Here is a 24,699-nt window from a genome sequence, read left to right on the forward strand (position 1 = left end):
GGAACCCAGGAGGTGGAGGTTGCAGTGAGCTGAGATCACCTCACTGCATTCCAGCCTGGCAACAGAGCAAGATCACGAAGTCAGGAGTTTGAGACCAGCCTGATCAATATGGTGAAACCCTGTCTCTACTAAAAAATACAAAAATTAGTCAGGCATGGTGGCATGTGCCTGTAGTCTCAGTTACTCCGGAGGCTGAGGCAGGAATTGCTGGAACCTGGGAGGCAGAGGTTATGGTGAGCCGAGATCATGCAACTGCACTTCCAGCCTGGTGACAGAATGAGATTCCATCTCAAAAAAAAAAACAAAAACAAAAAGAAGCCACAGGCCGTAGTCTTTTTTTTCCCTCCCACTTACATGTCTAACCATGATTTACACATCAGGGTAAAAGAAATGGGTCAGGAACAAAGTTAGAAAACCTTCATCTATGAATTCAAAATCCACTCAAACTAAATACATATGCAAATATACCTCTTTGGACAAGAAAGCATTTCTCACAAAAAAACTCTCTTTTCTATCAAAATTATGTCCTATACAATTTAAATTCATCTTAAAATAAAAAGCATTAATATTATTCATAAAATTTTCTGTAAAGAGCCTTATAAAGAGTTCACACTTGAGACACACATAGTCCCGAAGACTCATTTCTCAGTGTAACTGTAAAGTGCTCTTTGGGGAAAAAAATTCTACTTAGCTTATATTTTACTTTTAATTCTAGGGGCTCTCAGCATTTCTGAGAATAAAAATTAAAGGCCAACAGCAAGACTGTAATTACTTTTTAATCGTTCTCCCTCCTCATAGACAGAAGTGACCTTTCTTATCGGCTCAAAATCCTAGACCTTAGAGAAAGATCAAAGTGATGAATTTCCAATTTTAAATGTCAAATCCAGAATATCGCCTACAGATTTAGCTACCCGGGAGAGAAAGATTTTAAAATACCTGAAATTCTTTCAATTGACTCTTGGATCGATCACGTGTAAAAATTATTTTGCCTTAACTACTTCAATGGCTTAAAGTAGATTATGTCATACCCTACTCAGTAAGGAAAACTAATGAGAATCTTTTTAAAACGCAAAGTCCCATTTTCATAGTCGTGTGGGAGGAACATGCTACACATTCTATTCAGATGGATCAGCAAAGGTGCAAAGCATGAATAAACGGCTTTTCTGTGTGAAAGGATTAAACAAATCTCATGAGTTAATGAAAGGTAAAAAACCTAGCAAAAGTTTTTAAATGCCATTTATTAAAGAATAAATTATACAAAAGCAGCTAACATCATGACATGAGTAGGTAAGTTGTCACCATGGCAAGGAGGCTGTCTTATGTAATTCTGGATGGTGGCATGTGGAACACAAAGAAGGCAAAATTTGACTCTAAGTCTCCTAGTGTGTATTGTGCTCAAGTGAGGTGCATAATGCCACCATGTCACCTTGGGTTTCAGAAAATACGAATTCCTGTCTGCATATGCGACTTCCTGTCATAAGAATTTAAACATAATTTATCTTTCTTAGCATTACTAAAGGTGTAAATATGAGGATATGGATAAAATTAATACTTTTAATTTAATTACTAGTTTATAATAAGTAGTATGTTCATTTAGCATTTTTATTTTTAATATAATTGAACAAACCAGAGCTTTTCAAATTCGAATTAGTCAGAGAGAAAAGTAAACACATTCTGGAGAGGCTCGAAATTCCCTGGTCTTACTGTTAAAGGGAAAATTTAATGTTATTGAATGAAATTTATATATTACAAGAAGGGAAAAATACATTGGCTGTATTAGGGCATTCTCATGCTGCTAATAAAGACGTACCCAAGACTGGGTAATTACAAAGGAAAGAGGTTTAATTGACTCACAGTTCCACGTGGCTGGGTAGGCCTCACATTCATGGCAGAAGACAAGGAGGAGCAAGTCACATCTTACATGGCAGCAGGGAAGAGAGAACTTGTGCAGGGGAACTCCTCTTTATAACAACCATCAGATCTGATGAAACTTACTATCACAAGAACAGCATGGGAAAGACCCACCCTCATGATCCAATTACCTCCCACTCAGTCCCTCCCATGACACGTGGGAATTGTGGGAGTTACAATTCAAGAGAAGATTTGGGTGCAGACACAACCAAACCATATCACTGGCTTTTAGAAAAATTTCTAAGAGAAGCACCAGCTAGTATCTTTCATGCTTTTAGTATGGCTCCTCTCATGGCACAATCTAATGGGGAAGAACATTTGATGCAAAGCAGTCTTCCTGGATGTGCTTACCGGATAGGATTGGGAGGTGGAGGGGGAAGTGGCGGTGGAGGAGGAGGTGGTGGAGGTACTGAATTCTCAGACTGGTTCACTCGTTTCTGGAGTTCATCAACTGCACAGAGAGCAAGCATTCAGAAGACAGCTGAAATAAGCAACTAAACATTGTTTATACATGTGAAAGAAAGAAGATAACCTTTCTCAAAAGTAAGTTCTTTTTATTAAGGCAAAATTAGGAATTCAGTAAGAAACTGCAGAACTGTTTAAGCTTTTCACGATCTAGTATACTGCTAATGCAAGAGAGGACTCCCATCTATCAAAATTAAACATTATCTGTTTGTTGTATATAAAACTTTAGAGAAGAAAAAAATTCAAAGCAATGGCTGCAGGGTGGGAAGGAGTGAGTAGGTTGAAGAAATATGTGTTAACAACAAAGTATATTACTTGAACACTAAGAAATTGTTAATTCTTGACTTTAAAAGTATACAGATGAAGAATTAAAGATGACATTTAGCAACGAATTTTAATAGCTGCATACTTCTCTCCTCTGCTTCATTTCCTTCAAAAACTGCAAATACTAGAGTCCTTGATTTTAATCAGATTCAGCTTCCTACGTCTGTAACTCAGAAGCTTTTTGCTCTTTTGAAGAGTTTTCTGGAAATGCAAATTATTCCTTCAAGTCTTTAATGAAGCAGGCATTTTACTAAGCACCAACAATGTGAAAGCGCCTGTGAATGGTGCTGCAGGAGACGTAACACCTGACTTCAAAGAACTTAAATTTATATCACAGATGATACTACCTATAAGATAATGGGTAAAAGGTGCTGCATACTGTTGGCAGTCAGAGGTAGCTCTCCCCATTCACAGCCATTCCACCTTCCCCAACTGAGTGTACCCCCAGGGACCTGTCTGTCCATTTGTATTTACCCTCAACACCTAAATAGGCAATGCAGGCTAAGCCCTCCAAAAGTGAGAATCCTCTGGTCATTTCATGTGCATGCACTTATCCCTCCAAAGGGAATCTGAGTTCTCTGAAGATAAAAAGCATGGTTTCTTTTCTTCTGTATTTCTTATTATATCCTAGGATAGGGCTGGGTGTACACACAGTAGATATTAATAAAAGGCATTCAGAATTGAACCTCATATATTTCCAGTGTCTGCCTCCTCTAGTCACAATAAAGATGGCTTTGGCTACAGGCTACTTTGATACACTAAAAAGAATGAGATATTTCTCAATTTTGGATCAATTAAACATAAATTATAATCAGTTTTCACTGTGGATTAGAAAGTATTGAATGCTTTGAGAAGGAAAAAAAAAAGCCTACATGGTTCTTCTGCATAGATTTCAAAATTCTAGTATAAAATTAACCAACAATATCCAAAGTGAATATTGAAGCCATTATAAAGGGAAAGTACCTGCCTCCTTAAATTACCGACCTTCCAACAGAGACTTACACATATGCCTGTATAGTAATTTAACGCACACATTCCTGTTAAGCCTCCTAGAACTGAATGAATAAATCTTTTGATTTAAGTATCCCCTGGTGTTCTAAAAGTTTTTCCACTTAATAAATATATTGTTGCCCATTTCATTGTTAGGTGCCATACAGAAAGTATTGCTTCATGTGTATAATTGGACACCAAAGGTGAAGGTAGTATGAACACCAAGGATGAAGATAGTATTTTTTAAAGTATAATTCTTTTTTAAAATGCACTCTAAGTGAACAAAATAAAGCACATAATGAACACTCATCTCTGAAGATCTGAAAAATGCTGAAAAGTTTGGTCTTCCTACGCTAATGGTATCTCTGTGTCTTAATTCTGTATATGATGTTCACGAGGGCTCTAAGTCCAAAAAAGAAGTCTAAATATTTGTGAATTATTTAACCCAGCAGTTATTCTACCAAATTGCATGGTCAGAAATGAAGGAATTGAAAAACAAGTCTTGCTATTTTTCCACAGCATTCCAGTGGATGTTCCAGACTATGTGCCAGGTTTTGTACTAGGCATGAGTAATTCAAAGATTAGTAATAAAACATCGTAGCCTACTCAATGCTTTTACCAGAATGCTTTAAATTTCTGGCTTTCTCTTCAGAATTCTGATATTTCGATTCTAATTCCTTTTTATCTTCTTCTAGAAGCTCCAGCTGCTGTTTGAGGTTGTGTATTTCTTTGCGGAGTGTTTCATTTTCTAGTTGCTCTTCTAATTCTTTGACCTACAAGTTATTAAAAAAAAAAAGACTTGTATGAGTGATGCCTCATAAAAAGGCATTCATTAAAGAAGGGAAAGGGAAAAAATAAGTACTTCCCTTTGACTGTATTTCGTAGCAAAGAGAGTCCAATCCATCTTAGAAACCATGCAAATTCTTGATACAATTAACACAAAATCATAATAAGCTCTTTGATTTAAAATAAATTTACTAGGGAGTTATGTACCAGACACTTTTTTGTTTTATTTTAGTTTCTAGGGTACATGTGTAGGTTTGTTATATAGGTAAATCATGTGTCACAGGGGTTTGACATACAGATTATTTTGTCACTGAGGTAAAAACTATAATACCTGGGAGGTAGTTTTCCGATCCTCTCTCTCCTCCCATCCTCAACCCTCAAGTAAGCCTCAGTGTCTGTTGTTCTCTTCTTTGTGTCCATGTGTAATCAATTCTTAGCTCCTACCTAGAAGTGAGAACATGTAGTATTTGGTTTTCTATTCCTATGTTAGTTTACTTAGGATTATGGCCTCCATTTCCATTCACATTGCTACAAATGACATTACTCATTCCTTTTTATGGCTACATAGTATTCCATGGTGTAATATGTACCACATTTCTTTATCCAGTCTACCACTGATGGGCACTAAGGTTGACTCCATGACTTCGCTATTGCGTATAGTGCTACAATGAATATATGTATGCATGTGTCTTTATGGTAGAATAATTTATATTCCTTTGGGCAAATATCCAATAATGAGATTGCTGGGTTGAATGGTATTTCTGTTTTAAGTCCTTTGAGAAATCACCACACTGCTTTCCACAATGGCTGAACTAACTTACATTCCTACCAGCAGTGTATATGTGTCCCTTTCTCCGAAACCTTCCCAACATCTGTTATTTTTTTGACTTGTTAATAACAGCCATTCTGACTGATGTGAGATGGTATCTCACTGCGGTTCTGATTTACATTTCTCTAATGATTAGTGATGTTAGGCATTTTTGTATGCTTGTTAGCCTCAGAGACACTTTAATTTTTAAATACGAGTCACTTTTGTACCCATTTTTCAAAAGAAAAATTCAGGTAATATTTTAAAAGACCCCTGGGGGACATAAACTTAGTAATAAGTATCAAAAGTCTTTAATAAAAAAGGAAAGGCCCTTGATTCAGTAATGCCACTTTTAGGAATTATTTTTAAAAATACTCCAACAAGGGTGGAAATATATTCACTGAAATGTTTTTGTGGGTTTTTTGAGACATAGTCTCAGACTTTCGCTTAGACTGGAGTGCAGTGGCGCAATCTGGGCTCACTGCAACCTCTGCCTCCTGGGTTTAAGCAATTCTTGTGCTTCAGCCTCCTGAGTAGTTGGGGCTACAGACACGTGTCACCACACCCAGCTAATTTTTATATATTTAGTAGAGACAGGGTTTTACCATGTTGGCCAGGCTGATTTCGAACTCCTGACCTCATGTGATCCACTTGTCTTGGCTTCCCAAAGTGCTGAGATTACAGGCATGAGCCACCACACTGGCCTGAAGTGTTCTTTACAACAGCAAAAAGTTGCAAATAACCCAAATGTCCACCAATATTTTTGATTTAATAAATTATGGCATGTTTATTAAATGAAATACTATGCAACTGTTTAAAATCACATAGCTTGTCCAGGCATGGTGGCTCATGCCTGTAATCCCAGCACTTTGGGAGGAGTCAGGAGTTTGAGACTAGCCTGACCGACATAGTGAAACCCCGTCTCTACTAAAAGTACAAAAAATCAGCTGGGTGTGGTGGTGGTCACCTGTAATCCCAGCTACTCGGGAGGCTGAGGCAGGAAAATCACTTGAACCAGGGAGGCAGAGTTTGTGGTGAGCTGAGATTATGCCATTGCACTCCAGCCTGGGCAATAAAAACAAGACTCTGTCCCCCTCCCCCCCAAAAAAATTACATAGCTTACTATATACTAACATGAGAAGACATATTACCAATGGAAAAAAATCAGGTCATAAAACAGTATGCATGGTATGACTCCATTTAAACAAATAATACATATGCACAAAATTAAATATTTACAGAAAGTTCAGCTATGCACGAAAATATGGAATACTTGGTTAATCTTTAATTTTTGCTATATTTAAAAAAATTATTATAAGGAACATATGTTATTTTTATAATTGCAAAAAACATATGCTGTGTTTAAAAGACTCCTGCATCTGCAAGGGAACTTACAGAGTTAAGAAACATTTGAAGCCACATACAGATGGTCCCCAATTTAGGATAGTCTGAGATACAGTTCCACTTACAATGGTGTGAAAGCGACAGGCATTCACTAGAAACCATACTTCAAATTCTGGATTTTGATCTTTTCCCAGGCTGGCAGTATGTGATAAGATACTCTCTTACAATCCTGGGCAGCAGCAGCCAGCCACAGCTCCCAGTCAGTCACATGATCATGCAGGTAAACAACTGACACTTTAGAGCAGGGGTCCCCAGCCCCAAGGCCTTGGTCCATGGCCTGTTAGGAAACAGGCTGCCCAGCAGAAGGTGAGCAGCAGGCTCACCTCCTGTCAGATCAGTGGCAGCAATAGACTCTCACAGAAGCATGAACCCTATGGTGAAATGCACATGCGAGGGATCTGGGTTGCATGCTCCTTATGAGAATCTAATGCCTAATGAACTGAGGTGGAACAGTTTCATCCCAAAATCATCCCCCATATTCTTCCCTCCCTGGTCCATGGAAAAATGGTCTTCCACGAATCTGGTCCCTAGTGCCAAAAAAGTGTGGGGAGTATACTATGTTTCCAGATGATTCTGTGCAATTGTAACCTAATGTAAGTATTCTGAGCACATTTAAGGTAAGCTAGGCTAAACTATGATGTTCAGTAGGTTAGGTGTATTACTTTCAATTTACAGTATTTTCAATGAACATGGGTTTATCAGGACATAACCCCATCATAAGTCAAGGATCATCTGTACATGAAAGACTATCCAGAATAACTGTATGTATAAAGACTGTAACAGTTTTAGAAGCAGTAATTGTTAAAATTTCATTAATAAGTTTTATCTGATCTTCAGTACCCAACAAGGTTATATATGTAACAATTTAGTCCTATACCTCAGTTCAATTCAGTAGGTTCCAGGCATGTATTATTTACTAAATGACTTAACTGTAAGTAGCTGGACTTTTCAGACTTTTCAGAACCAAAAGTTAAATTCTAGCATAAACTGAAACAAAAGCCCATTCTTTTTGTCTCTCTTTTCTTGAAAAGGTAATTCCTATACATGAGGACAAAAGAAAGAATGAAATTCTTTCCCTCCCACCCTGTTCTCCAGTTCTCTTTCCCAGGGGATTGTTACCACCCATCCATTTAGAGGTACTCTACATATATATCAACATTTCTTTTTTATTTTTATTTTTAAATTATACTTTAACTTCTGGGATACATATGCAGACCATGCAGGTTTGTTACATAGGTATACATGTACCATGGTGGTTTGTTGCACTCATCAACCCGTCATCTACATTAGGTCTTTCTCTTAATGCTATCCTTCCCCTTGCCCCACACCCCCTGGCAGGCTCCAGTGTGTGATGTCCTCCTCCCTGTGTCCTTGTGTTCTCATTGTTCAACTCCCACTTATGGGTAACAACATGCAATGTTTGGTTTTCTGTTCCTGTGTTCGTTTGCTGAGAATGATGGTTTCCAGCTTCATCCATGTGCCTGCAAAGGACATGAACACATCCCTTTTATGGCTGCATAGTATTCCATGATGTACATGTGCCACATTTTCCTTATCTAGTCTATCATTGATGGGCATTTGGGTTGGTTCCAAGTCTTTGCTATTGTAAACAGTGCTGCAATAAATGTATTTGTCCATATGTCTTTACAGCAGAATAACTGATAATCCTTTGGGTATATACCCAGTAATGGGTTTGATGGGTTAAATGGTATTTCTGGTTCTAGGTCCTTGAGGAACTGCTACACTGTCTTCCACAATGGTGGAAATAATTAACACTCCCACTGACAGTGTAAAAGCATTCCTATTTCTCCATATCCTATCCAGCATTTGTTGTTTCCTCACTTTTTAATGATCACCAATCTAACTGGCATGAGATGGTATCTCATTGTGGTTTTGATTTGCATTTCTCTAATGACAAGTGATGATGAGCTTTTTTTCATAAGTTTATTGGCCATATAAATGTCTTCTTTAAAGAAGTGTCTGTTCATATCCTTCACCTGCTTTTTGATGGGGTTGTTTTTTCCTTGTATATTTGTTTAAGTTCCTTGTAGAGTCTGAATATTAGCTCTTTGTTAGAGGGATAGATTGCAAAACTTTTTGCCCATTCTGTAAGTTGCCTGTTCACTGTGATGCTAGTTTCTTTTGTTATGCAGAAGCTCCTTAATTTAATTAGATCCCATTTGTCAATTTTGGCTTTTGTTGCCATTGATTTTAGTGTTTTAGTCATGAAATCTTTGCCCATGGTTATGTCCTGAATGGCATTATCTAGGTTTTCTTCTAGAATTTTTATGGTTTTAGATCTTACATTTAAGTCTTTAATCCATCTGGAGTTAATTTTTTTATAAAGTGTAAGGAAGGGGTCCAGTTTCAGTTTTCTGCATATGGCTAGCCAGTTTTCCCAACACCATTTATTCAACAGAGAATCCTTTCTCCATTGCTTGTTTTTGTCTGGTTTGCCAAAGATCAGATGGTTGTAGATGTGTGGCATTATTTCTGAGGCCTCTGTTCTATTCCACTGGTCTACATTTCTGTTTTGGTACCAGTACCATGCTGTTTTGGTTACTGTAGCCTTGTAGTATAGTTTGAAGTCAGGTAGCATGATGCCTCCAGCTTTTTTCTTTTTGCTTAGAATTGTTTTGGCTATATGGGCTCTTTTTTGATTCCATATGAAATTTAAAGTAGTTTTTTTTTTTCTAATTCTGTAAAGCAAGTCAATGATAGCTTGATGAGGATAACATTGCATCTACAAATTACTTTGGGCAGTATGGCCATTTTCACAATATTGATGCTTCCTGTTCATGAGCATGGAATATTTTTCCATTTGTGTATGTCCTCTCCTATTATCTTGAGCCATGGTTTGTAGTTCTCCTTAAGGAGGTCCTTCACATCCATTGTGAGTTGTATCCCTAGGTATTTTATTCTTTTTGTAGCAATTGTGAATGGGAGTTCACTCATGATTTGGCTGTTTGTCTATTATTGGTGTAAAGGAATGCTTGTAATTTTTGCACACTGATTTTGTATCTGGGACTTTGCTGAAGTTGCTTATCAGCTTAAGGAGATTTTGGCCTGAAACAATGGGGTTTTCCAAATACACAATCATGTCATCTGCAAATGGGGACATTTTGACTTCCTCTCTTCCTATTTGAATACCCTTTATTTATTTCTCTTGCCTGATTGCCCTAGCCAGAACTTCCAATACTATGTTGAAAAGGCATGGTGAGAGAGGACATTTTGTCTTGTTTTGTGCTGGTTTTCAAAGGGAATACTTCCAACTTTTGCCCATTCAGTATGATACTGGCTATGGATTTGTCATAAATAGCTCTTATAATTTTCACACATCTTCCATCAATACCTAGTCTATTGAGTTTTTACCATGAAGGGGTGTTGAATTTTATTGAAGGCCTTTTCTGCATCTATTGAGATTATCGTGTGCTTTTTGTCATTGTTTCTGTTTATGTGATAGATTACATGCATCAATTTCTGTATGATGATCCAGCCTTGCATCCCAGGGATGAAGCCAACTTGATCATGGTGGATAAGCTTTTTGATGTGCTGCTGGATTTGGTTTCCCAGTATTTTATTGAGGATTTTCACATCAATGTTCATCAGGGATATTAGCCTGAAATTTTCTTATTTGTTGTGTCTCTGCCAGGTTTTCATTTGAGGATGATGCTGGCCTCATAAAATGAGTTAGGGAGGAGTCTCTCTCTTTTTCTATTGTTTGGAATAGTTTCAGGAGGAATGGTACCTCTTTGTATCTCTGGTAGAATTTGGCTGTGAATCTGTGTGGTCCTGGTATTTTCTTGATTGATATTAATTACTGCCTCAATTTCAGAACTTGTTATTGGTGTATTCAGGGATTCAACTTCTTCCTGGTTTAGTCTTGGGAGGGTGTATGTGTTCAGTTAATTTATCCATTTCTTCTAGGTTTTCTAGTTTATTTGAATAGAGATGTTTTTAGTATTCTCTGATGGTAGTTTGTATTTCTGTGGGATCAGTGGTGATCTTCCCTTTACATATTTTATTGCATATATTTGATTACTCTCTCTTTTCTTTTTTATTAGTCAGGCTAGTGGCTACTTATTTTGTTAATCTTTTCAAAACACCAGGTCCTGGATCCACTGATTTTTCTTAAGGATTTTTCATGTCTCTATCACCTTCAGTTCTGCTCTGATTTTAGTTATCTCTTGTTCTCTGCTAGCTTTTGAATTTGTTTGCTCTTGCTTCTCTAGTTCTTTTCATTGTAAGGTTTGGGTGTTGATTTTAGATGTTTCCTGTTTTCTCCTGTGGGCAGTTAGTGCTATAAATTTGCCCCTAAACACTGCTTTTACTGTGTCCCAGAGATTCTTATGCATTGTGTCTTTGTTCTCATTGGTTTCAAAGAACCTATTTATTTCTGCCTGAATTTTGTAATTTATCTAATAGACTTTAAGAAGCAGGTTGTTCAGTTTCCACATAGTTGTGCAGTGTTGAGTGAGTTTTTTAATCCTTAGTTCTAATTTGATTGCACTGTGGTCTGAGAGACTGCTAAGATCCCCATTCTTCTGCCTTTGCTGAGGAGTGTTTTACCGCTAATTATGTGGTCAATTATAGAATGAGTGCCATGTGGTGCTGAGAAGAATATATATTCTGTTGATTAGGGGTGGAGAATTCTGTAGATGCCTATGAGGTCCACTTGGTCCAGAGCTGAGTTCAAGTCCAGAATATCCTTGCTAATTTTCTGTCCCGTTGATCTAATATTGACAGTAGGGTGTTAACATCTCCCATTAGTATTGTGTGGGAATCTAAGTCTCTTTGTAGGTCTATAAGAACTTGTTTTATGAATCTGGGTGCTCCTGTATTGAGTCCACATGTATTTAGGACAGTTAGCTCTTCTTGTTGCATTGATTCCTTTACCATTATGTAATGTCCTTTATTTTGTTTTTTATTTTTGTTGGTTTAAAGTCTGTTTTATTAGAGAACAGCATTGCAACCCCTGCTTTTTTTGCTTTCCATTTGCTTGGCAAATATTCCTCCATTCCTTTACTTTGAGCTTATGTGTGTCTTTGCACATGAGATAGGTCTCCTGAATACAGCACACTGATGGGTCTTGACTCTTTATACAATTTGCCAGTCTGCATCTTTTGACTGCAGCATTTAGCCCATTTACATTTAAGGTTAATACTATTATGTGTGAATTTCATACTGTCATTATGATGCTAGCTGGTTATTTTGCCCATTAGTTGTTTCAGTTTCTTCATAGTGTCGATGGTTGTTATCATTTGGTATGTTTCTGCAGTGGCTCATACTGGTTTTTTCTTTCCATATTTAGTGCTTCCTTCAGAAGGTCTTGTAAGGCAGGCCTGGTGGTGACAAAATCTCTTCATATTTGCTTGTCTATAAGGGATTTTGTTTCTCCTTCGCTCATGAAGCTTAGTTTGGCTGGATATGCAATTCTGGGTTGAAAATTCTTTTCTTTTCTTTTTTTTTTTTTTTGAAATGGAGTTTTGCTCTTGTTACCCAGGCTGGAGTGCAATGGCGTGATCTCGGCTCACCGCAACCTCCGCCTCCTGGGTTCAGGCAATTCTCCTGCCTCAGCCTCCTGAGCAGCTGGGATTATAGGCACACGCCACCATGCCCAGCTAATTTTTTGTATTTTTAGTAGAGACAGGTTTCACTATGTTGACCAGGATGGTCTCGATCTCTTGACCTCGTGATCCACCCACCTCAGCCTCCCAAAGTGCTGGGATTACAGGCGTGAGCCACCGCACCCGGACCCTTCTTTAAGAATGTTGAATACTGGCCCCTACTCTCTTCTGGCTCATAGGGTTTCTTCAGAGAGATCCACTGTTAGTCTGATGGTTCCCTTTGTGGGCAACCTGACCTTTCTCTGGCTGCCCTTAACATTTTTTCCTTCATTTCAATCTTGGTGAATCTGGCTATAAATAGCTTTGCATCGCTGCAGTGTGCCCCACCCAGTTTGAACTTCTGGGTGGCTTTGTTTACACTATGAGGGGAAAACCACCTACTCAAGCCTCAGTAATGGCAGACACCCCTCACCCACCAAGCTCAAGCATCCCAGACTGCTGTGCTGGCAGCCAGAATTTCAAACCAGTAGATCTTAGCTTGCTGGACTTTATGCGGGTGGGATCTGCAGAGCCGGACCACTTGGCTCCCTGACTCCTGCCCCCTTTTCAGGGGAGTTAATGGTTCTATCTTGCTGGTGCTCCAGGCGCCACGGGGGTACAAAGAAACTCCTGCAGCTAGCTTGGTGTCTGCACAAATGGCTGCCCAGTTGTGTGTGTACCCTGGTGGTATGTATAGGCGCCTGAGGGAATCTCCAGGTCCACGGGTTATGAAGACCATGGGAAAAGCATAGTATATGGGCCAGAGTGCTTCCTTCCTCACAGCACAGTCCCTCACAGCTTCCCTTGGCTAGTGGAGGGAGTTCCCCAATCCCTTGTGTTTCCTGGGTGAGGCGACACCCCATCCTGCTTCAGCTTGCCCTCTGTGGGCTGCACCCACTGACTAACCCATTCCAATGATATCAGCAGGGTACCTCAGTTGGAAATGCAGAGATCACCTCCCATCTGCGTTGGTCTCTGGGAGCTGCAGACTGGAGCTGTTCCTATTCAGCCATTTTGCCAGCTACCATATATCAACATTTCTTAGTGAGGAAAAAAATCAACTCAACCTCAACATCAACTTTGTAAAAACTTCAGGACTTCCAGGGATTAAATGTCAATACTGTTGCCACAGAGACTGTGACAGGTGATAACAAGTAGCAACTGACACTCTTTCCTTCCCAAATGAGGCACATTATAAGCAGTATAAACACTGATGTAATTTTTCTTAAGTGGTTTCTTTAATTTGAAAGTCTTTTTTCCACTTCTTCACTTCTCCTCTCCCACATTCTCCTCTAATCTACCACAATGATTATCCTTTCTTTCTGGCACACAGAGGTAGGCTGGAATCGCTCCACTTATCAAATTGAAACAACCACTTAGGAAGTCTTTAAACATACACATTTGTGCAAGTTTACAAAATCAGAAACTTTCTCTAAGCAAACAATTACTACTAATATGGACTTTCATTTTCCTCTCTGAATAAAACCTATGCCATCCAACAAGTGCTCTGAGATGAATAGATCCTCTTAGTGTGTGTAGTCTCCGAAAAAGGCAAGATTTCCAAAAAGCAAATTTCCAGACCCTGTATTATCCAAGCTCTTTTTGAGTTATATCATTTTCCCTTGCTTCTTCTGACCCTTTGGACAGTTTAAAAATTATTATAAAGTCTACAACAGTGTGTTACAAATTTCAGTTTTGCTAAATTAAGTTCATTTAGTTACTTTTTTCTAAGAGGCGGTTGGAAGAACTTAGTAACTAAGGCAAAATATGAAACAATAAATGAATGAACTGACTCCACTGGTGCCCTTCATCTTAAATATGAGTGTGTATGCATGTACACGTGTGTGTATCTAAGAATCCAGAAGAAAATGGGTTACCTTTTGTTGATGCTGAATTCTCTCCTCTTCAAGGAGCTGGGTGAGTTTTGCATTTTCATCTAAAGCTTTCAAAAGCTGCTGATCAGGGACGGAGCTCTGCATTAGAAGGTGGCTTTGTCTCTTTAGCTTGTTTTGCTCAATGAACATCTGCAAAAGTTCATTACAAGAATGTATGTATCAGTCAATTTAACGTATCTCCTCAACTGTAACTTCAGCCAAAAAAAAAAGTACACAGAGTTTTTATTAAAACATTAAAGATGGGCGGGGCATGGTGACTCACACCTCTAATCCCAGCACTTTGGGAGGCTGAGGCAAATGGATCATGAGGTCAGGAGTTCGAGACCAGCCTAACCAACATGGTGAAACTCTTGTCTTTACTAAAAATGCAAAAATTAGCCAGGTGTGGTGGCATATACCTGTAATCCCAGCTACTCAGGAGGCTGAGGCAGGAGAACCGCTTGAACCCAGGAGGCTAACGTTGCAGTAAGCCAAGATCACGCCACTGCACTCCACCCTGGGTGACAGAGCGAGACTCTGTCTCAGAAACAACAACAACAACAAATTAAAGGCAAATTCTGAATTGTATTAACAGTTTTAGAAGTCGTGATTGCTATGATTTCATTCCTAATTTATATAATCTTTAATACCTTTACTCCTGCCCCAACAAGATATTTATACAATAAGCTGGACTTATTCTTTAATTTTAATATTTTATTATTGCTTTAAAATACACTAATACTAATAGCAGTAGCTAATATTTCTCAAAAACTTACCTTGTGTACACCACTAAATATTTTATATACATTATTTTAATCCTTACATCAATCCTATTAAAGTGTTCTACTATGAATAAGTAACACTAAACAATGTGATCGATATGGTGGGAACCATTTTACATTCATTATATCATATAATCCTTAAAACAACATTATCAATTAGACACTACTATCATATAATTTTACTGATAAGGTAACTGAGGCTCAAAGAAGTTAAACAACTTCCCCAAGAACACACATAAATTAAAGACCAGGATTTAAACCCATATCTGGTTTACATGCCCAAGCTCTTAACCATCTGGCTAAGTTCCTCTACTATTTACTAGATCTAATGTTTTGTTTTAAACTAATTAGTTTCTCCTCAGTGATGAAAATAGTTAACAGTAGAAGGGTAAAGGGGAGAAGGGAGACAGTATACTAATATTTACTAATATTTACTGAGCACTTTATTAAGCAATTCATGTTATTCATCAAATCCTCACAACTTTACATGATTGAAAACAACATTAATTTCTATTCACCTGTTATTTCTTTTCCTTAACACTCTACCCAATTTGGCCAGTGAGTGATTTCAAGTACGAAATGTTTTTGTAAACTCTGAAATCTGGCCTACCAATTTTATAGTACAGCTTCAGATTTTTTTTCAGATTTTTAACAGCATTTTAAAATTTACACAGTAGAGCTTAACATTTTTTTCAGATTATTAACAGTGTTTTAAAATTTACATAGTAGAGCTTCAGATTTTTTTCAGGTTTTTAAAATTTAAAAATTTCAGCATTTTAAAATTTACACAGTAATTGAACTGAAATCTCTGAACTGTAAAATGATTTGCTACAGCCCACATACTAGTTTGTCCAACAACTTCATCCATCATGTAACAGAAAAAGTCAGCAAATGAAACTCAGGACAAAAATATTTTCTGTCAGTCTCTATGTGGCAAACCACAGCTTTAATGATTTATACAATCCTTAAGATCCTGATTAGTATTGATTTCCAAATCAAAGTCATATCATGAATACATTACACTAAAACACTAACATTTTCTCCCCCGTATGTCTTCCTAGGAAAGGAAAAAAAAAAAAAGGTCAGAAGGCTTCCTCCTTTGCCTGTGCAGGGATTTATGAAAAGCCTACAACAAAAAACTACAAGCGGGTTCTGCAGAACTAATACACCTACAAAGTCGAACAGGTAAATAAACTATTGTACATACATGAAACCCACATTCTTCTTCCATTTGACTCCTAACTTCTCTGTGACAGTGAGAGGTATAGAGACCGCAATGAGGGAGAATACGTGCATGTGTGCTTGGCTGGAGAAGGATAAGATGCAGATTCAGTATACCAAGAAAGAGTAATCAATATTCCATCACAGTATCTTAAGCTTCAGACCAGTGGTTTAATTGAAATGAATTATTTTGGATGACCATTATGATTACAGTAATTTTTTTTTTTTTTTTTTTTTTTTTTTGAGACAGTCTCTTTCTGTTGCCCAGGCTGGAGTGCAGTGGCGTAATCTCAGCTCACTGCAACCTCCGCCTCCCAGTTCAAGTGATTCTCATGCCACAGCCTCCCAAGCAGCTGGGACTACAGGTGCCTACCACCATGCCCAGCTAATTTTTGTATTTTTCATAGAGATGGGGTTTCACCATGTTGGCTAGGCTGGTCTCAAACTCCTGACCTCAGGTGATCCTCCTGCCGCAGCCTCCCAAAGCGCTGGGATTACAGGTGTGAGCTACTGCACAAGGCCCAATAATTTCTTTCTTTCTCTCTCTCTCTCTCTCTTTCTTTCTTTCCTTTTCTTTGTTTCTTTCTTTCTTTCTTTTTCTTTCTTTCTTTCTTTCTTTCTTTCTTTCTTTCTCTCTCTCTCTTTCCTTTCTTTCTTTTCTCTCTCTCTCTCTCTTTCTCTCTCTCTCTCTTTCTTTCTTTCTTGACAGAGTGTCACTCGTTGCCCAGATTGGAGTGTGCTATCTGGGCTCGCCACAACCTCTACCTCCCAGGTACAAGCGATTCTCCTGCCTCAGCCTCCTGAGTAGCTGGAATTACAGGTGCCTGCTACCACACCTGGCTAATTTTGTACTTTAAGTAGATACAGGGTTGCTCCATGTTGGTCAGGCTGGTCTCCAACTCCTGACCTCAGGTGATCCGCCAGCCTCAGCCTCCCAATATGCTTAGATTACAGATATGAGCCAATGGGCCTGACCAGTAATTTCTTTCTAATACGCTTTTCTCTCTCTAAACTTAGCTAGCTGGTGTCCCTTGCCGGCATTTGAAAGTACTTGAGGGAGTCTTCGTGATCAGCCAGCAAACAGCAGCTGACATGGGCTTCCTGTTTCCAGCAGGTGAGGCCTCTCAGAGCAGGCAGAGAGGAAGCAGACAGTGGGGGAACAAGAACGGGGCAATGAACTCAGAGGTAAAACAAAGCAGAGCACAGGCTAGCCATCAGAGCAAAGAGGGCTTTATGACTTTCCCTGAACTGCTGCTATGTGCTTTGCTATCTCTCGGAAAAAAGAGCTGGTGCTCCTTTTCCATGTAGCACTCAGAAAAACCTGTTTAACTTCACGATTGTAAATTACCTCAACTTTGTTATCTTGGAGAAATGAGAGTAAAGATATTTAACATCAAATATTAGGGATGTTAATAACATGAATTTCTTTTGCAAAATGCCTGTAACAATCCGTGAACAGTAATATTACAAGAGGAAAGCATATATAGAAAGGGACTTCCTTTAAATAACCATGGTAACTTGAAAAATATTTATTAGGTTAGTTTTTCTAAACTTAAAGATATTAACATGAAAATTCTACATATCACATTTTCTAAAAGAAATATTTCAAGAGAATTAAGTTACCAAACACTGATAAATTTGGGTTTCAGTTATGGTAATAACTCATCAGTTAAGAGTTATGAAATTGGTCTCTTAGCAAATAACATCATAGTATCAGAATTTCAGAGAAATTTCATAAATTTTTTTTGAAAAAAAGAATGAGAAGAAAATCTTACGTTGCTAATATTTAATTCATTCTTTCCAAATTAACACTCAAATACCATCTGAGTTGTTTGCGGGGAAGGGGGAAGGGATTTTATAGTAGTCTTAAGGTATATTGGGAATATGTTGAACAAGGCATCCATAACTTAGAAAAGAAAGACTACAGTGACTAACAATAAAATATATTCAAAAGCACAAGAAAGTCTATCGTTAATTTTTTTTTTTTTTAGACAGAGCCTTGCTCTGTCATCCAAGCTAGAGTGCAATGGCATGATCTTGGCTCTTAGCTTACTGCAACCTCCATCTCCTGGGTTCAAAAGATTCTTCTCCTGAGTAGCTGGGATTACAGGTGCCTGCCACCACACCTGGTTAATTTTCGTAGTTTTAGTAGAGATGGGGTTTCACTATGTTTGTCTTAAACTCTTGGACTCAAGTGATCCGCCCACCTTGGCATCCCAAAGTGCTGAGATTTCAGGTGTGAGCCACCACTCCTGGCCAAAAAATTTAAATGTGTTGAAGAAATTTTAAAATTTAATATAGTTATGAAGATAATTGATAGTTTTCTTCTTGTTGGGGATGTTTTTGGTTTTGTTTTTTAAATGAACTAGTGGGAGTTAAGAGTAGGGGAGCTTTCAATTTTTGGTTTATACATTTAGAAAATATATGTATCTTTGCAAGAGGCACACATATTCCTTTTTAATTAAAAATATAAAGTAAATACCCTTAAAAATTGATTTCTAAGGCTCTAGCCCATAAGCTCCAAGAGGTCAGGGGTCATAGTTGCTTTCTTCACCATTGGATACCCAATGTCAGCACAGTCTCCAGCACAATAAGATGTTTGCTGAATGCCCTAAGTGGTAAGTAAAATGCAAAAGAATGGGACTCTGGGCCAGGTGTGGTGGCTTGTGCCTGAAATCCCAGTACTTTGGGAGGCTGAGGTGGGTGGATCACAAGGTCAGGAGTTCAAGACCAGCCTGGCCAAGATGGTGAAACCCTGTCTCTACTAAAAATACAAAACTTAGCTGGGCCTGGTGGTGGGCACCTATAATCCCAGCTAATCGGGAGACTGAGGCAGAGAACTGCTTCAACCTGGGAGGCGGAGGTTGCAGTGAGCCAAGATCATGCCACTGCACTCTAGCCTGGGTGACAGAGGGGGAAACTCCTTCTCAAATAAAAAAAAAATAAATAAATAAGAATGGAATTCTGTTGTTACACTAAGTCACATGCCTTTGTGCAGTACTTATCTGTTGAAAATCTGAGTATGCATAAACTACATAAAAAGGAAAATATACTAGTTCCAATCTAGTGCTTTTTTTAAAAAGTTTTCTTCTCACTATCGTGTAGATTGAATCTACACATTGTAAAACTGTTGAGTACCATTGCAAATATTTATGCTACCAATAACATAAGTACCATTGCTCTTGCTTTCTTTCTTTCCTCAAACTTCTACCTCCTCATTCTAGGTTAACATGTCAGCATCATTGTTTTCACCAACCACTAAGGCTTAAGACCAGGTGAATGGCAGAGTCAATCATTCATTTTTGTCCTCTTAGTGCAACCTTGCTTCTTCCATCTGTCTTCTCTGCTACTACGTGGCCTTCAAGTTTTTCTCTGAGCTGCTTTGTATTCCAACATCATTGTGCAAACAACAGATGGAAAACTGAAAATGTCTTGAAATGAGACCCTGCTATTCAGGTCAAAATCAGCCAACCTTTCCAGTTTTGCAATAAAGGCATCTTCACATTATCTCTGCTTCCCCTCCCCCTCCACTGTTTATTTTGTTGCATTATTTATATTGCTGCAACGTTTTCCAGAGGGCTCTGACACACTTCAATTCTTTTTTCTTTCTTCCAAGTAATAAGAGAACAATATTTACTCATCTTTGATTAAACTCTCTGAATAAAACGCATCATAATATTTCAAATCAGATCTACTTGGCCTAAACCTTTGGTAGAGTTCATTGCTATTACAGCTATGCTCAAGCACAGAAAGATCCCCACAAAACCATCATCGAATTTTCAAATGCCATTCCCATAAGGGCATGCTTTGTCTTTCTTCTATGCCTTGGATGCCTCTACCTAGGACTGTTGTTGTACATTTTCTGAGCTAGTTCCCCTCAAACCAAAGTATGCACACAAATTCAAACTACTGCTACAGGATGCAGATCTCATTACAGACCAGCTTTTGAATTTAGCTGACTGGTGAATTCCTCATCCCCCTGGAAACCAGCCCCAGGGCCACGGAAGACCTGATGACTGCATGTCAACAGGTAAGCCAGAACAAGCTGATCTCTAACATGAGAGGAAGATCAGTAGCTGGTGAAAGGCTGAGATAATGAATATACTACATGGCAGTGCTCCACAGCCAGTGGAAGAATCACCTGGCATAATGACAGCACTGTACAGTGGCTGAAGAGAAATGCTGATACCATAATCCTGTTAACTGAGATGGTCTATGGAGATACATCCCAGGTTTTAAGGCCTATTTGAAATGTACAGACATCCACCCAGGCTGGACTTTCCATCACAAGTCACGGGTATCTCCAAATGCAATTCCTTTTCCTTACACAGCATTTTATAGTTTACACAACACTTTTTAAAATTTTTCCCATTAAAATCTGCTTGGTCAAGTCTATATATTGTCCATTTTACAGATGGTAAAAGTGAAGCCCTCAGAGGCTAAAGAATTGCTCAGAGGTCATACAACTAGTAAATGACATGGTCAAAATTTGAGCCCAGATTTTGACAATGAACTTGATACTATTCTGTATCTATTTCCCAAAACCAGCACATCCTTGATTCAAACTGGTAAGCTCTTATTTAACCTCAAGAATTTGTCTGATATGTCATCTGCAAGATCGCTTAAAAAACAAAAATTAAAAAGGCTTTTACTGCCAGGAGTGGTGGCTCATGCTTATAATCCCAACACTTTGGGAGGCTGAGGCAGGTGGATCACAACATCAGGAGATCGAGATAATTCTGGCCAACACAGTGAAACCCCGTCTCTACTAAAAATACAAAAATTAGCTGGGCGTGGTGACACATGCCTGTAATCCCAGCTACTTGGGAGGCTGAGGCAGGAGAAAAGCTTGAACCAGGGAGTCAGAGGTTACAGTGAGCCAAGATCACGCCACTGTACTCCAGCCTGGCGACAGAAAGAGAACCCATCTCAAAAAAAAAAAAAAAAACAAAAAAAAAAACTTTTTTTTTTACAAGATACTCACCTCTTGTGCAAATGACTCTGCTTTCTTTCGAAGGTCCTTCTCCAGCTCCAGGTTTACTTGCATCTCTTCATACTCTTCTACAGCTAATATGGACACTTAAGAAGATAAAGGAAGAAAACCCCAGACAATAAGTCACACAAATAATCTGGAATATGGATGAAAAACAGTGTTGAAAAGATTCTTCATACAGGCATACAGGTACCCTCATGCATTCCTGGTTGGCATATAAATTGATAAAACCTTTTTGGAGAACAACTTGGCAACGTAAATCAAAAATCTAAAACTATTCATATACTTTGAATAATCCCACTTCTAGAAATGCGTATGCTAAGATAGTAACACAGGAGAATATGCAGACATCTGGTTGCAAGGATGCTCTCTACCTCACTGCTAACAAAAATGACATAATGCTCTAACACTGAAGGATCCGCAAACTGTGGTAGAAGAAATATGATTCTGCCATCAAAATTATATTGTAGAAGCATACTTAGTCAATAGAAAGGCATTTGTGATATAGTTTAAAAAATAGACTGCAAAAGTTAGTGCAAAATGAATTTCATTTTTGTTCTTTAAAAGCCACAGATAAAGCACATCAACAGCCATTTCACAGAAAAGGAAATCTACAAAAGGCCAATAAACATGTGGAAAGATGCTCATCTTCATTAGGAATCAGGGAGATGCAGAGTAAAAACACTACCTACACCTGTCCAAGAGGTAACTGACCAAATTTTAAAGCCTGGCTTTATTAAATTTGGAGAGGACACAAAACCATGGGAACAAATATACTTTTAATCGGACTGTAAACTGACAGATCTCATACAATTTGGTATACAATAAAAAAAACTGAAGATAAAATTTTACATTTGGCATGTGTCTTAGAGAAACTCTTGGACATGTGCACCAGATTATATGTCTAACAATGTGTCTTAGAGAAACTCTTGGACATGTGCACCAGATTATATGTCTAACAATTTTTCATTACAGCATGACTCAGAATAGCCAAAATCTGGAAACAACCCAAAGTCTACCAATAGGATACTACTTGAAATAATTTTAGTGTGGTCATCGAATAAAATAGTATGGAGCAGCGAAAATAAACATACCACAGTTATGCCTGTCCACACGCATGAATCTCACAAACACAAAAAGTGGCAGAAGGTTATAGGAAAAAATGATTCCATTTATATAGAGTTCAAAAATACACAAAATTAAACAATGCTGTTTAGGGATATATACATATTTGGCAAAACTACAAATAAAAGAAAGGAAATGATAAAAATTCAAGGGAGGGGTATGAGTAGAGAGGGATGATCACGGGTTTGTAAGGTACCAGCAAGTATAAAGAGATTTCTTTTACTGGTATTTCCTCTGTCTTCCACATATATATTATAAACATATTTAACAAAAAAATTCAACATATATATATATAGTTTTTTAAAGATTAGAAGAATATACACTAAAATGTTACTAGTGCTCATCTCTGGATTGTAAAGGTGGAAATTTTTTTCTCTGCTTACGTGAATCTAAATTTTCCACCAAAAAAAGTATATTACCTGAATATTTATTTATACATTTATTTTGAGAGACGGAGTCTCGCTATGTCTGTTGCCCAGGCTGGAGTATAGTAGCACAATCTCGGTTCACTGCAACCTCCCCACTCCTGGGTTTAAGCGATTCTTATGCCTCAGCCTCCCGAGTAGCTGGGATTACAGACAGATACATGCCACCACATCCAGCTAATTTTTGTATTTTAGTAGAGATGAGGCTTTACCATGTTGACTAGGCTGGTCTCAAACTTCTGATCTCAAGTAATTTGCCCACCTCAGCCTCCCAAAGTGCTGGGTTTATAGGTGTGAGCCACTGCGCCTGGCCATATATGTTATTTTTAAGTGTTCTGCATATTTACAAGGGAGAGAAACAGCCTTAGATCCATCCAGACCCAAAGAGTCACAGCTTTGTACCAAAGAGTTACTGCAAGACAGAAAGCCTCAAAAGGAAGGTCCTGTCAAATAAAAGCAACATGAATTCTTTGCTATTTTCAACATTCAGTGACCTATTTTGTTAAATAGTGATAATGACAGGACAGAGCAGTGGTGACGCCATTAGATATCAGGCACAAGCTAGGCAGACAGCACACTGCCCATCCGCTTCTGCTGAGGCACCTCATCCCTGAGCTGAGTCATACCAACCGAACCTTTCAAAAGGCTCTCTTAACAGCTGCTTTCACACTCTGTTCCGCCAGGGCACTTCAATCCTAACTGACTAAGGATTGGTTTGCTGGGTAATGACATAGAATTTCAAACTCTGTATTCTGTAAATCTACAATCTCCTCAGACGAAAGACTAATAATCTTACTCAAGTAAAGCAATATAAGTGGTGATTTCTGGTGTGAATTATAGGTCCCTAAGAGCCAAATTATGTTAAAGCCTATTTTAAAAAGAAATTTCGTGAAGAAAACAAAGAACACTATGACTACCTCAAGCCCTGGCAAGATAATTGACTCTCTTTTCTATGTCTAGAACACTATAATAAAAAGTGAATTTTCACATGTTCTGGCCCTTCTAACATGGAATCTGAAAGAAATCAGGTTGGTCCTTGTCAGGTATTTATTTATATAGTTTTTCCCTCTTCCTAGACAGGGGGCTCTCTGAAGGTAAGAGCTACATCATTAACCCTTGAAGAATCCTTTTTTTCTAGCATAGTAAATCAAGACTGAAAATTCTACACCGTTTCTATATTTAAATACAGAAAAACTTAAAGAAATGTTACAACCCAGCAGATCACCCATATTTAACTACAAGGTGATTGACTGATTGATGGAGTCTCACTCTGTTGCCAGGCTGGAGTGCAATAGCACAATCTTGGCTTACTGCAACCTCCGCCTCCTGGGTTCAAGCAATTCTCCCACCTCAGCCTCCCAAATAGCTGGGACTACAGGTGCATGTCACCATGCCTGGCTAATTTTTGAATTTTTAGAAGAGACAGGGTTTCAGCATGTTGGCCAGGATGGTCTTGATCTCCTGACCTTGTGATCTGCCCGCCTCGGCCTCCCAAAGTGCTGGGATTACAGGTGTAAGTCACCACGCCCAGCCTACAAGGTCCTTTGTTTATGAAAATATTCCAGTTGATTAATGACAAAAAGAGTGAGCGCTACCCCCAATAACAATAGAAAAGGCTCTGGGTCGCAAAGGTTTCCTTTGAGTGTTGCAGCTTCTAAATAACGAAAGAGAGTGGCTAAGGAAAAAGAGAGAACAGAAAGTATCTCAAGTTCTTCCTACCACTCCCAGAATTACTTCTGCAGAACACTGGGCATCACTTCCTTGTCTTAAACTGGGAGACACATGAAAGAGCCCCCATGAGAGCTGATGCTGCACTTTACAACTAAGTGGATAAGGTTAACCAAATTACACGAAGTTTTCTCTGGATGCAGCCACTGAGTAGCTGGGACTAAAGAAACATGCTACCATGCCTGGCATTTCCTCACCAGGAGACCAGGTCTGCTTTTCTTAAACAGCAGGTTCGTTTTCATGTGATTCATTTAAAT

The 24,699-nt window shown here is 38.4% G+C and overlaps 1 protein-coding gene across 10 annotated transcripts in view; it reads right to left on the reverse strand.

Annotated features, from left to right (window-relative positions):
* Nucleotides 1–24,699, reverse strand: part of SHTN1 (shootin 1) — a 120,023-nt gene that overhangs the window by 41,822 nt on the left and 53,502 nt on the right. For all 10 annotated transcript variants that reach the window (XR_013525136.1, XR_013525134.1, XR_013525135.1 and 7 more), the window contains 4 exons: nucleotides 21,156–21,250; nucleotides 14,172–14,318; nucleotides 4,310–4,463; nucleotides 2,263–2,362 (listed from right to left, as the gene is read on the reverse strand). Coding sequence is in view for 7 of the 10 variants with exons in the window: in XM_003734524.6 (XP_003734572.2) it covers nucleotides 2,263–2,362; nucleotides 4,310–4,463; nucleotides 14,172–14,318; nucleotides 21,156–21,250 (496 nt within the window). In the remaining 3 variants the exon portion in view is untranslated. The remainder of the gene's footprint in view (nucleotides 1–2,262; nucleotides 2,363–4,309; nucleotides 4,464–14,171; nucleotides 14,319–21,155; nucleotides 21,251–24,699) is intronic.

This window comes from Callithrix jacchus, chromosome 12 (genome assembly GCF_049354715.1).
Source record: "Callithrix jacchus isolate 240 chromosome 12, calJac240_pri, whole genome shotgun sequence".
In the NCBI taxonomy this organism is placed as follows: Eukaryota; Metazoa; Chordata; class Mammalia; order Primates; family Cebidae; genus Callithrix; species Callithrix jacchus.